Source organism: Lithobates pipiens, unplaced genomic scaffold, assembly GCF_037356315.1.
Source record: "Lithobates pipiens isolate NorthernLeopardFrog02 unplaced genomic scaffold, aLitPip1_a1.2 Scaffold_65, whole genome shotgun sequence".
NCBI lineage: Eukaryota > Metazoa > Chordata > Amphibia > Anura > Ranidae > Lithobates > Lithobates pipiens.
Window position 1 is genome coordinate 1036178 of NW_027507887.1, and position 12216 is coordinate 1048393.

Genomic DNA, 12216 nt, shown 5'->3' on the forward strand with positions numbered 1-12216 from the left:
GAACCTACCCGAAACGAGGCGTAGCTTGTGTAGTACCAACCCGTTCCCAAAGGCTTAATCCTGTAAGCTAACCATCTTGAAATATATCCCCACTGACCTCTTGCCTCAAACCACAGCACGATCAAATGGATGAATTGATGTTTTGTTCTGGATAAATGTTATGCTCACTTTTTTTTTTTTGTGTAATAACAACCGCTTCTATAACACTGTCAAGTAATCTGTATTCTCATTACTTTCAATAAAAATTTTCATGGAAGAAAAAAAAAAAAAAGAAGAAGAAAACTGTCACAGATTCCCGCCAGGTGTGATCTTGTCCTACAGGATGAGAACTGTCAGCAGACAGCTCCCATCTCCCTGTCTTCCCATGCAGTGATCACAGTACATGTGCAGAGCTTTCAGGGTTAACAACCTTTCTTCTCCCTTCCACTCTGAGTATAGTGGGTGGGCTGAGTTGGCAGAGAGCTCTTATGTCTCAGTTCTGTCAGTCACAGACACAGGAGAACAGAAAACCAAACGCACCTTTTGTTAATTATAACCTAGGAGCAGCATGTGATCCAATTTTTTTATGATTAGAAGAGTTGTGCAAGCGTATGCTTGCACAACTCTTTCTCAATTCCCCAATTTATTTGACATGTTTTTATGCTTTTTTAAGGCGTAGCAAGAGACTAGCTTTAATCTTTTTCTACTTCCAATGAAAAAGTCCTGTGATTGTGAAAAACTGTTGTTCTGTTTCATGCATTGACATACCTCCATTGATCTCAATCTGTCCAGATAGTATGGTCACTTGTTGATTCAGCACAATCCACATACAGCTTAACTCTCCAGTAAAACACAGAATTTAAATCCAATGTCATTTTATTCTCTCAGAGCACAGTACAAATAGGTTTTTCCAGACACTGATCTTCCCAGCGTACTTTCACTATAAGGAATTCACAATAACTGAAGGAACATGAAAATAGGGTTTTCCTAAGAACAGTGAACAGGAAGGGAAAACAAAAGGGAGATACAAAGTGAACATAAAGTGCCGTAGCACCACACTGCTACTAGATGACAGTAGACCACACAACGTAATGACATTCAGTGCAATTCAGAAAATAACATTGTAGGTGGGACACAACAGTTGTCCCTGTATATATAATACCTGTCCAGTTCCTTATACTTTTTTTTTTATATATATATTTATGAAGGTTGTAACAACTTGCCAAAGTACTACCAACCAGGGTAAATTTAGTGCTTGCGGATTTCATCTCATTTCGGCAGGCAACAACATATGAAGGAGCCCCCTAATGCTCCCTTCCTTGGACTTCAAAAAGGCATTCAATTCCCCCAACTTAAATTACCTGCAGTTTGTACTATTGTTGGCCTGGATCAGGGTTCTGCATGGCTCCTGGCAGGCCCACATTAGATATTTTGGTTTTCGACCACACAAGTTGTCTGTTAACAGATCAGTTGACTGCTATCCCCATTTCTGCTTGTTTTTGCAATAGAACCCCTGACACAGACTATCCATCAACACAAGGACATGCATGGGATTGAAGTGGCAAGGCCCCCTCAATAAAATGTGCTTATTTGCCAATGATGCCCCTCTTAATTTAGCCAACCCCCTGATCTTTCTCCCAAATAATAATATGCTACATACTCTTCAGCAATTATTTTGCCTCCTCCTGGACCCCTTCCTCCTTGCCCTATCTAGGTATTAATCTCTCTTGGTCATATCTTTGTCACACTCTCCATCAAGCCAACTATCTTAAACTGTTCACCTATATAAATTCTTGACTTCCTGAGAAATACACAACATATCCTGGTTAGTTAGGATGACAACAGTGAAGATAACATTGTTACCCAAATTTCTCTATCATGCCCAAATATTGCCTATGCCTATTTAGCTCTACCAACTTTAAGTATTGCAGAAGCAAATCCTAAAATTTGTGTGGAAGGGTATCTTCCCTCAAATGGCTAAATCAATCCACAAAGACCCAAACTCCAAGGAGGTCTAGACTTCCCCCTTCTTCATAGGTACTACCAAACAGCCCATATCACCCAAGTAGCACAGTGACAGTCTGACAAGAGCACCTCCTTGTGGGTCTCCTTGAAAGCGTGCTTTTGAACCCCAGTCTCAATAGGCAGCCTGTTTTGGTTTGCCCTTAAAGGCCTGGGTGGTGATAACATGCCCCATTGCCAAACATTCCCTAAGGCTTTGGGACAGCTTAAACTTAGACATAAATTAATTTCACCACACATCCCTTTACTAGCGATATTAGGTAACCCAATGGTCCCCTCAAGCTATAGAAACTCACAAGAATTTATTATCTGGCTTTGTCAAAACTTGTAAGCACAGACTTCCTGAGGACTCAGGGATTATCCCATTTGAGAATCTCAAGGGAAAACATAAAATTAACTCTAACATAAAATGAACTTCTTGAGAAAACTGTCCTATCTTCCCATATACCCTTTGAAGTATCCTAATTAAACAAGACAGAAGGCCAGTGCCTCATTACCCTGGTATATTCCAGTCTCCTTACATTTTCAAATGGGAGAGAGACTGAAATGGAAATACAGTGGAATTGGATTAGAACCAGATGTTCCTGGAAGTTTTGTCCAGGTAATGGGGGGGGAGACCAGTTAGAAGCTACTTCTCCACTGAAACCTAGTATCTTTGAGAATCTTCCATGCAATTCCGACTCATTCCCCCTTATATTTCAGAGGTTGCCAGAGGGCTCATTTGGTGGGAATGCCAGAAAATGAAAAGGTGAGTATGTGGCTTGTGTATGGCTAGCTCAAGAAATCCACAACCCTTCCCACTCTGTACCAGACACCCTCTGAGGCTCCATGCACACTGAAGCTCATAAATGGCCATTTTGGGAGTTTGGGTGTTTTTTTTTTTTTTAACAGCCCATAAACTCCCCTCTATGTTAACCTATGTGTCCATGCACACATGGATGTTTTTTGGACGTTTATCAGCAGTGGAGTTTATGGGCTTTTGTCTGAATACCCTAAAATCGCGTTCAGGAGTTGTTTTTCTGACCACAAAAAATGATTAAAAATGTTAAACGTGCATAAACATTGATAAATGCTCAAAACATGGCTCACCGACATTTAACGTTTTTGATCCAATGAAAAAAAAATATATAAAAATATTTTCTTAAAAAAAGAAAACCCATTAAAAGCACTAACGCGGAAAAACGCTGAGAAACACCATTGCAAAAATGTTAAAAAACTTTGAAAAACTCATTGCAAGGCTTCTGTAGCTTTTATAACATTATTTTAACATCCAGTGTGCATGAGTCCTGATACCTATACTTTTTTATCATCATTTCCACAAAGTCACTGGAAATAATTAATTATACTTATTATTATTAGTATTGGTGCCAATGTCACACTCAAAAGCAAGCCGTGTGCCTATGCATTGCTTAGGTATGTATAAGCACCAGCAGATGGCAAGTATGGGTGAAGGATGACTTGAGTTTTTTTTTCTTATTTACAGGTTTGCTTTAGGAATTTTTGTTTAGATTTTAGTATCTTTATTACTGCATAAGCTATAAGATGTCTATATTTGCATTCTCATGAAAACAAAAAGGCTTTGTCATAGCAGATTTGTTTATGTATGAAATTGTTTGAATCTGATAATGATCTAACACAAAAAAAATAATTACAAATGTACAGTATACATTATTCACAGCACAAGCTAATAAATCACAGAGATTCCAAAAAGGTATATTTTCAATATATTTCATTTACAATAATCATATAAAAATATTTTCAGTGTAAACTGAAAACTACTATCGTATTATTCAAAGTTTTACATAAGCCTTTTTTTGTTGTCACACCAACATAATCAATATAATGATACCTAGCCTGGAAAGGTGACTTGTAAAGTAAGATATAGTATGAAATGCATACAACTCCTTTTCACCAAAACAGTCATGAAATCTTACCTAAAAGACATTTTAACAAGAGAGGCTTATTTTAAAGATGTACAGTTTTTTTTTAATGACAACAGCTCAGGATATCACTATGTAATCTTTGTCAAAGTATGAAGGTTAGCAATTCCAGAGTGCTAAATGCTCGACTCTACAGATAAGAAACCTTTAAGTTTGTTATGTTTTTGTATAGCACATACTGTATAGAGTAAATACCTTGAAAGACATTTATCAAGAAACCCTACAACATTAGAAAATGTGATTCCGATCAACTTCAAAGTATGAGAGTTAGCAATTTCATAATGCTAAATGCTTCACAGTACAGAAAAAACACAAATAAAGCTTGTTATATGTTACGCATGTTGTATTTGTGGTGAATACCTTGAGGGGCATTTAACAACAACATTAAACAATTAGATTCAGATCTTTTGCAAATCAGGCTACCTTCTTATTTGGCAGAGTTTTTGCAACTTCCCCGTATTAAAGCTGAATTGCAGTCAGCTTAGAAAAGAATCGCTTTGTTGCCCCCCATTTTGTAAAGGGTAATATGATTGTTTGGTCTTGGGTGACATAACAAAGAGGAACACTTAGTTTATCCCTTGCTTCTGTGGGGTTCCTCCCCACCTTTTTTGTATTTGTAACTGGTTTCACAAAACCACTCCTCTTCTCCAATCGTGGGGTCGCCCCTTGCTGGATGTTATCATGTAGGACCAATTAAATGGAAAAGAACATTGGTTGCTGGAGCAGGAATAAGGCAAGCCACTATTATATCCCCCTATCATACTGTATTATTTTTCACCCAATACAGTCTTGCAAACCAAAGTCTGAAGTCTCCAGATTGCCATTAATGAATACCAGAGATACATTTGTCTATAGCTATCTAAAGCCTAAAGTAAACATGTGGATTAATTACACTACCTGAGTTGACCCCAGGTGAAGAGCTGGTACCTACTTCCATTTTTTGATTACCTTCATAGTTTCTGAGTATCCTAAAAAAACAAGAACTATATAATACAAATATTCACCACATTCAATAGAGTACATGGGGGAGGGGAGTCAAGCCAGATATCAACCATTGAAATTGAGCCCAATATTGGCATAAAAGAGAGCCCGGGTTCTGGGAATAGGCTATACAGCAGAAAGAACTTTGGGGCATGCAAGCAGGCACCTGGATGTGCAAATCCTGGACCTTCGGCCATTGAATAATGTAAGGTAACCCACAGGCTTAGTTTAGGATGTCATTAGCAGTGGGACAATGGCTAGTAGATCTCTCAGCTACAAGGTAAGCCAACTAACCACAATAGGCACAAACGGCAGTCTGCTTAAACTGCTTCAACATTTTTTAAACCTTTATTGTATAAGGCTACTGTTTAACACATTGTATGTTTATGTCTTCTTGATTTAAATGGGGTAATAAAGTGCAAACTTACAAAGGTACAACAATATTTACAAAATTTATACATTTACATTTTTTTGCATTCAAATAATAATGCATTGTTCAGTCAAGTCCACATTTTACCCCAGCATCCTCTGAATGATCACAGTTATGGACATTCCATCGGATGTAAGAGCATTGAAGTAAGGAACTTTCGTTGCCATGACATTTAACATTGTCAAGGAGGATGATACCAGTTCCCTGTCCATACCATGCTTCTCCCCAGGCTTTAAAAGGTGCTCCACAGCCCAAGGATCGACACACCACCTTTGCAGCCTTCATGTCCCATGCATCGTCACAAACCGTTCCCCACTGCAATAGGAAAAATATTTCCACACGACCTTCACACCGGTGGCTTCCATTCACTAAACGGATAGACCCTGGCAAAATAAAACTTTTTATTCATAATTTTAATCTGGAAAGTCCATTTTTTTATTATATCAGGTTATTACTACTAAATAACCACATATTTTTTTTCATAAACCATTACAGAAGTCATTGATGTCAAATTGCATGACAAATCAGACCAATGCGAACCTAGGCTTAATGTGGCATTTAGCAAACATACTGCAGGTGAAACACATGCACCAGGAATATTTACAGCTGTTTAAATTTACCCCAATGACTCATTTACATACCTAATTTTTACCTCATTTTTAAACGTTTTTTAAGGACATTTGTAACTTTATTTGGTGCACCATTTTAATAAAAAATGCTGTGACTTTTTTAAATACAAGCTGCATTATACGGTTTAGGAGATATTTACCTGAAGATAGCCACCACTGTCTACGGCGCATGCGCGCAGGCGCACTGGGTAAGCCACAGATCGCGGCGATATGCCACGAGTGTCGGCTCCCGTGCGCTGTGATTCGCCGGAGCAGCGAAACCCACGGAGACCCACCAAGAAGATGGACGCTCGGAATTACAGGGGACAGCGGTGACTTTGCTGGCTCCTGTGTCAGGTAAGTGACACATAATGGACTACTATGCAATGCATAGTAGTCCATTATGCTTTACCTTTGCAGGGAATCAAAGAGTTCAGGGTTTACTTCCTCTTTAAGATGGCAGTGTTCTTCTGCAAGATGAAGATTTTATATTTTCAGTGAAGCTTCCAGGTTTAGCAGCGCTTTACCGTAGTTTTAGCTGCTTTTTTTGACCGCTAGCGGGGAGCTTTTAACCGCCGCTAGAGGCAGAAGAAAGGGGTAAAACCGCCTTGTTACTCTACAGGCGCTTTGGAAGCGCTGCCCATTAATTCCAAGGAGCAGGGGCGGTGTAGGAGCGGCCAGATTTTTGCAGAAAGTAGGAAAAGAGAAGAACTCCTTTGCCATGCTACCCAAAACTAAAACAAATTTATTTTGGCTGTAGTTTAATACATTTTCTTATTTATACGAGATGATAGGTTCTTACCCTCACCATGATCTAGATGTGCTAGGGATCTAACATTTTGCAGGTGGATATCTTAGTAATATACAGTATCTCACAAAAGTGAGTACACCCCTCACATTTTTGTAAATATTTTATTATATCTTTTCATGTGACAACACTGAAGAAATTACACTTTGCTACAATGTAAAGTAGTGAGTGTACAGCTTGTATAGCAGTGTATATTTGCTGTCCCCTCAAAATGACTCAACACACAGCCATTAATGCCTAAACCACTGGCAACAAAAGTGAGTACACCTCTAAGTGAAAATGTCCACATTGGGCACAATTAGCTATTTTCCCTTTCCGGTGTCATGTAACTCGTTAGTGTTACAAGGTCTCAGATGTGAATGGGGAGCAGGTGTGTTAAATTTGGTGTTATCACTCTCACTCTCTCATACTGGTCACTGGAAGTTCAACATGGCGCCTCATGGCATGGAACTCTCTGAGGATCCGAAAAAAAGAAATGTTGTTCTTCATAAAGATGGCCTAGGCTATAAGAAGATTGCCAAGACCCTAAAACTGAGCTGCAGCATGGTGGCCACGAACATAAAGCGGTTTAACAGGACAGGTTCCACTTAGGACAGGCTCACCATGGTCGGCCACAGAAGTTGAGCGCACATGCTCAGCGTCATATCCAGGGGTTGTCTGTGGGAAATAGACATATGAGTGCTACCAGCATTGCTGCAGAGGTTGAAGGGGTTGGGGGTCAGCCTGTCAGTGCTCAGACCATACGCCAGAGGAAGGAAGCCTCTTCTAAAGATGATGCACAAGAAAGCCCGCAAACAGTTTGCTGAAGGCAAACAGACTAAGGACATGGATTACTGGAACCATGTCCTGTGGTCTGATGAGACCAAGATACATTTATTTGGTTTAGATGGTGTCAAGCATGTGTGGTGGCAACCAGGTAAGGAGTCTTGCCTACAATCAAGCATGGTGGTGGGAGTGTTATGGTCTGGGGCCACATGAGTGCTGCAGGCAATGGGGAGCTACAGTTCATTGAGGGAACCATGAATGCCAACATGTGCTGTGATGAACTGGAGCAAAGCATGATCCCTTCCCTTTGGGAAACTGGGCCACAGGGTAGTATTCCAACATGATAACAACCCCAAACACACCTCCAAGGCAACCACTGCCTTGCTAAAGAAGCTGAGGGTAAAGGTGATGGACTGGCCAAGCATGTCACCAGATCCAAACCCTATTGAGCATCTGTGGGGTATCCTCAAATGGAAGCTGGAGGAGTGCAATGCCTCTAACAACCACCAGCACTGTGATGTCGTCATGGAGAAGTTGAAAAGGACTCTAGTGGCAACCTGTGAAGCTCTGGTGAACTCCATGCCCAAGAGGGTTAAGGCAGTGCTGGAAAATAATGGTGGCCACACTAAATATTGACATTTTGGGCCCAATTTGGACATTTTCACTTAGGAGATGTACTCACTTTTGTTGCTAGTGGTTTAGACATTAATGGCTGTATGTTGATTTATTTTGAGGGGACAGCACATTTACATTGTTATACAAGCTGTACACTCAATACTTTACAATGTAGCAAAGTGTCATTTATTCAGTGTTGTCACATGAAAAGATATAATAAAATATTTACAAAAATGTGAGGGGTGTACTCACTTTTGTGAGATACTGCACATGCCAATTTTTGTTTTTGTAGGTTGTGATGAATTATAGTTAGTGCCAAGAGAAATGGAGTAGGTGTCATGCTGGAAAAAGTTGAATGCCGAGCCGTGATTAGGTTCCTCCATCTTCAAGAGAAATCTGCCCAAATAATCCATGAAGAGATATCAGCTGTGTATGGAGATGCATTGTCCATCATGTGAGACTGTCTAACGATGGAAGAGAGAATTCAAGTGTGGTCGCACAAATATACAGGATGACCCAAGTGAAGGTCATCCGTCAACTGCCACAGAACCAAGTGTGGTGGCGAAAGTTGAACAGCTAGTGCTTTAATATAGACCTGTGACTATTAATGTATTAGCTAGGGAGGTGAACATTAGTAGGGGGTCAGTTTACAACCTATTACATAACATCTTGCATATAAGCAAAGAGGCTGCACATTGGGTTTTCAAGTTACTGACACCTTTCCAAAAACAGCAACAAGTAGAATTTGCACAAAGCATTTTGGACCTGTACCAACTGTCACTTTTTAGTTCACGATTGTGGCTCTAAATCTCTGCCCCATCCACCTTACTCACCTGACCTGGCACCTTCGGACTTTCCAAATTTGAAGAGACATTTATGGGGAAGACATTTCCACAATGATGAGGCAGTCATTACTGAAGTCGATAGCTGGTTTTCCTCCAAATCTGCATACTTCTATGCAGATGGTATTAAAGGTCTGTTCCCTCGATGTGATAAATGTGTAACCATAGGAGGTTGGATAGGTAGAGAAGGAAGTATCAGTGGACTAAATTTAAGATCCCTAGCACATCTGGATCTTAGTGAGGGTAAGAACTTATTGGCCTCCCCTCGTATGATATAAATGTGTCTTAGAAATATATAAATAATATAAATATAAATAATCTTTTATTAATTCAGGTTTATAAGCATACCCTGACATACAGTATGTCTGCAATATGACAGAATTGCTGTAACCAATTCTCATAATTTGATGCACCTCATGAACTTTAACAATTTTACATTTCCACTTTGAGCTGTTTATTTGAGAATTGCTTTGTTATTACTTAAGATAACAAAATAATACATACATTGTTTTAAGGGACAAACTTTAGTTTCCTAATGTTGACCGGTGTTAGCTTTAAAGTAAGTAGTGTTACTGTAAATAAAAGTATATATTTTATACTATAAATTATACCATTTAAAATTACACAAATTCATGTTTGTGGTACAAAACATGGCAAAGTTATTTACAAATGAAAAATGTGCTTTTTCCATTTTGCATAGTTTTGTTATGTGACACAAAAAAAAAAATAATGGAAAATTAAAAAGTTTAAACAATAAGAATAAAGAAAAAAACAGTGGAAAAAAGTTAGCAAAGAGAAGAAAGGGAGGAGGTAATCAGCTGATTAAGGTTAACAAGGGGAATTTTGTTTTACCTATAAAGTTTCTTTAACCATTTTTTCAGGCAGATCAAAAGGTCGCACATTTGATCTACATATATAAACAAAATAGTAAATACAATGTAACAATGCAATTGTTACACTGAAATGCCACGTACACACGACCGGACTTTCCGGCAGACTAGGTCTGACGGAATCAGTCCGTCGGACAATTCGATCGTGTGTGGGCTAATCCGATCTTTTTCATTTAAAAAAATCAGACGGACCTAGAAATAGAACACGTTTAAAATCTGTCCGATGGACTCAATTCATATCGGGAAAACCGTTCGTCTGTATGCTGGTACGACGGACTAAATACGACGCAAGGGAAAGTATTGGCTACTGGCTATTGAACTTACTTTTTAAGACCCGTCTTACATCTTCACGTTCAAAACGTGTGTGGCCAAGTCCGTTAGTTCAGAAAGTCCATTGGAACTCCGTCGAAAGTCAGTCGGGAAGACTATGGGACCTTGTCTGCCGGAAAGTCCGGTCGTGTGTGCGCAGCATAATACTCAATGACACTTGCAGACTATCTGCAAGTGTCATTTTACACATGCAGTTGAGTTTTGACAGACGCTACTGCTATGTAATGTATAAAAATTGTCAGCTGTCATTTTGACAGCTGGTAAGCACACTAATAGAAGCGAGGGAACAGTGGGAGAGTAGAACAGCGTAGGAGATACTTTATTAAAGTTTTTTGGACATATCTCCTATGCCTAAGGTCCCCATGTGGTGAAAGACTGGTGTAGCTTTACTTACTGACCTACCATTAGCTACTATAATTCTTTACATCTTGTCTTCTTGTGGGCAGGACCAAATTTAAATGTATAAACTATCATTTACTTAAGTGGGGTACACACTATGAGAAAATCGGAAGAAAAATTATGTACGAGGATCGATCTTTCGATTTACGTTTAGTGTGTACACAACTTTCAACATCCGATTCAGACTTTACATGTACGTGAACAGAACTAACGATTTTCATTCAATGTGTACTGTTTTCGTACAGATTTTGTACGATAAAAAAACAGATACAAAAGACTGCACATGATCAGAAAAACAGTAAACAATTAAAAACAACAAATCAAACAAACAAAAAAAAACCTTTGTCATTTGAGAATTTCCATACAATTAGTACCATCCTCAGTTTTGACCTGCTGTGAAACATCTAGGAAAACTGGAAGATTGTTTGTACAATTTTCTTGTAGTGTTTACTGGGCTCTAGTCTAAAATTCAGCAGCACTGCCAGAAGAGCTGCACTGTATGATTTCAGGTCTAATAAGTTAAGATTGTTGGTATGTTACTTGAGCCCTGACATGTACACTTTTTGTGTTGCAGTAATGTGCACTAAAAAAGGGTTTTAACACACTAAATACTGTGGTTGTTTTGAATGCAATGCACACATGTGAACCATCTTTTTATTGGGGCACCCTGGAAAAATAGCTTGCACCTTATGATGGGGAGTATTGGCAATCTGTTCAAAAAGAATAGGCATTTTTGTTTCACATTTATTCTAACTTTGTTTGTTTGAGTGGCAGCTGCTGATTCTATTAGAGTAGCGCAGTGTTTTCCCCCCTTGTTACAAAAAGAATAGGCTGCCTTACCACAATGAACATTAACATGTGACAAAAACAAAATTCCCCTTGGAAATGGGCTTTAAAGGCACTTAAACTCATGTAGTGAACGTAAATTCAAATAGAAAAATAATTAATTTTACACATAATTAAAAATGGTAACATGGAATATACATAGCAATGAGCAACTGAAAATACACCAACTATGACATAATTGATGGTACAGAAGAGATATCCTTCACCCAATGCGTTTCAGAGTCCGTTTTATCTCCTTCCTCAGGGGTAGGAAGGATATCAACGCTAGTCACTTCAGTTGTGCATTTGCACACATTCCATGTGGTTTAAAAGCAAAACACGCTGCCCCAGAGAACTGCTGCCTCCTTTATCTCCATCGAGCATCAGGTGTGTTGCATTGTAGTTTAGAGTAAAACCAGAAAAACACTTTGCGGATAAATCAAGGGAATATCAAAAAAACTTCCCTAAATATGGGAAGAGCCAGACCCACGAGGCCTATAGACAGGATCCTTAATATGGAGGCTAGATGGAAAATGTATCTGCTCCTGATAAGTGGTGTTACCGGAGTGCACCCAATCCAAAGATGGTTTAGCAGTAGGTCCTGGCCTCATGTAGGTCCTGGCATCATGTAGGCATGCTGCATTTCCTTGTCAGTGATCCGTATGTCTCTCTATATATATGTATGAGTACATGCATACATATATATAGAGATGTACTGATCACTGACAAGGAAATGCTAAACCATCTTTGGATTAGGTGTACCCCGGTAACACCACTTATCA

At 39.1% G+C, this 12216-nt stretch overlaps 1 protein-coding gene across 1 annotated transcript in view; it reads right to left on the minus strand.

Annotated features, from left to right (window-relative positions):
• Nucleotides 1-837: 837 nt before the first annotated feature.
• The window catches only part of LOC143958927 (scavenger receptor cysteine-rich domain-containing group B protein-like), a 107044-nt gene continuing 95665 nt past the window's right edge, over nucleotides 838-12216 (minus strand). The window contains exon 10 of the mRNA XM_077467912.1: nucleotides 838-5735. Within this exon, the coding sequence (XP_077324038.1) occupies nucleotides 5419-5735 (317 nt within the window). The 3' untranslated portion in view covers nucleotides 838-5418. The remainder of the gene's footprint in view (nucleotides 5736-12216) is intronic.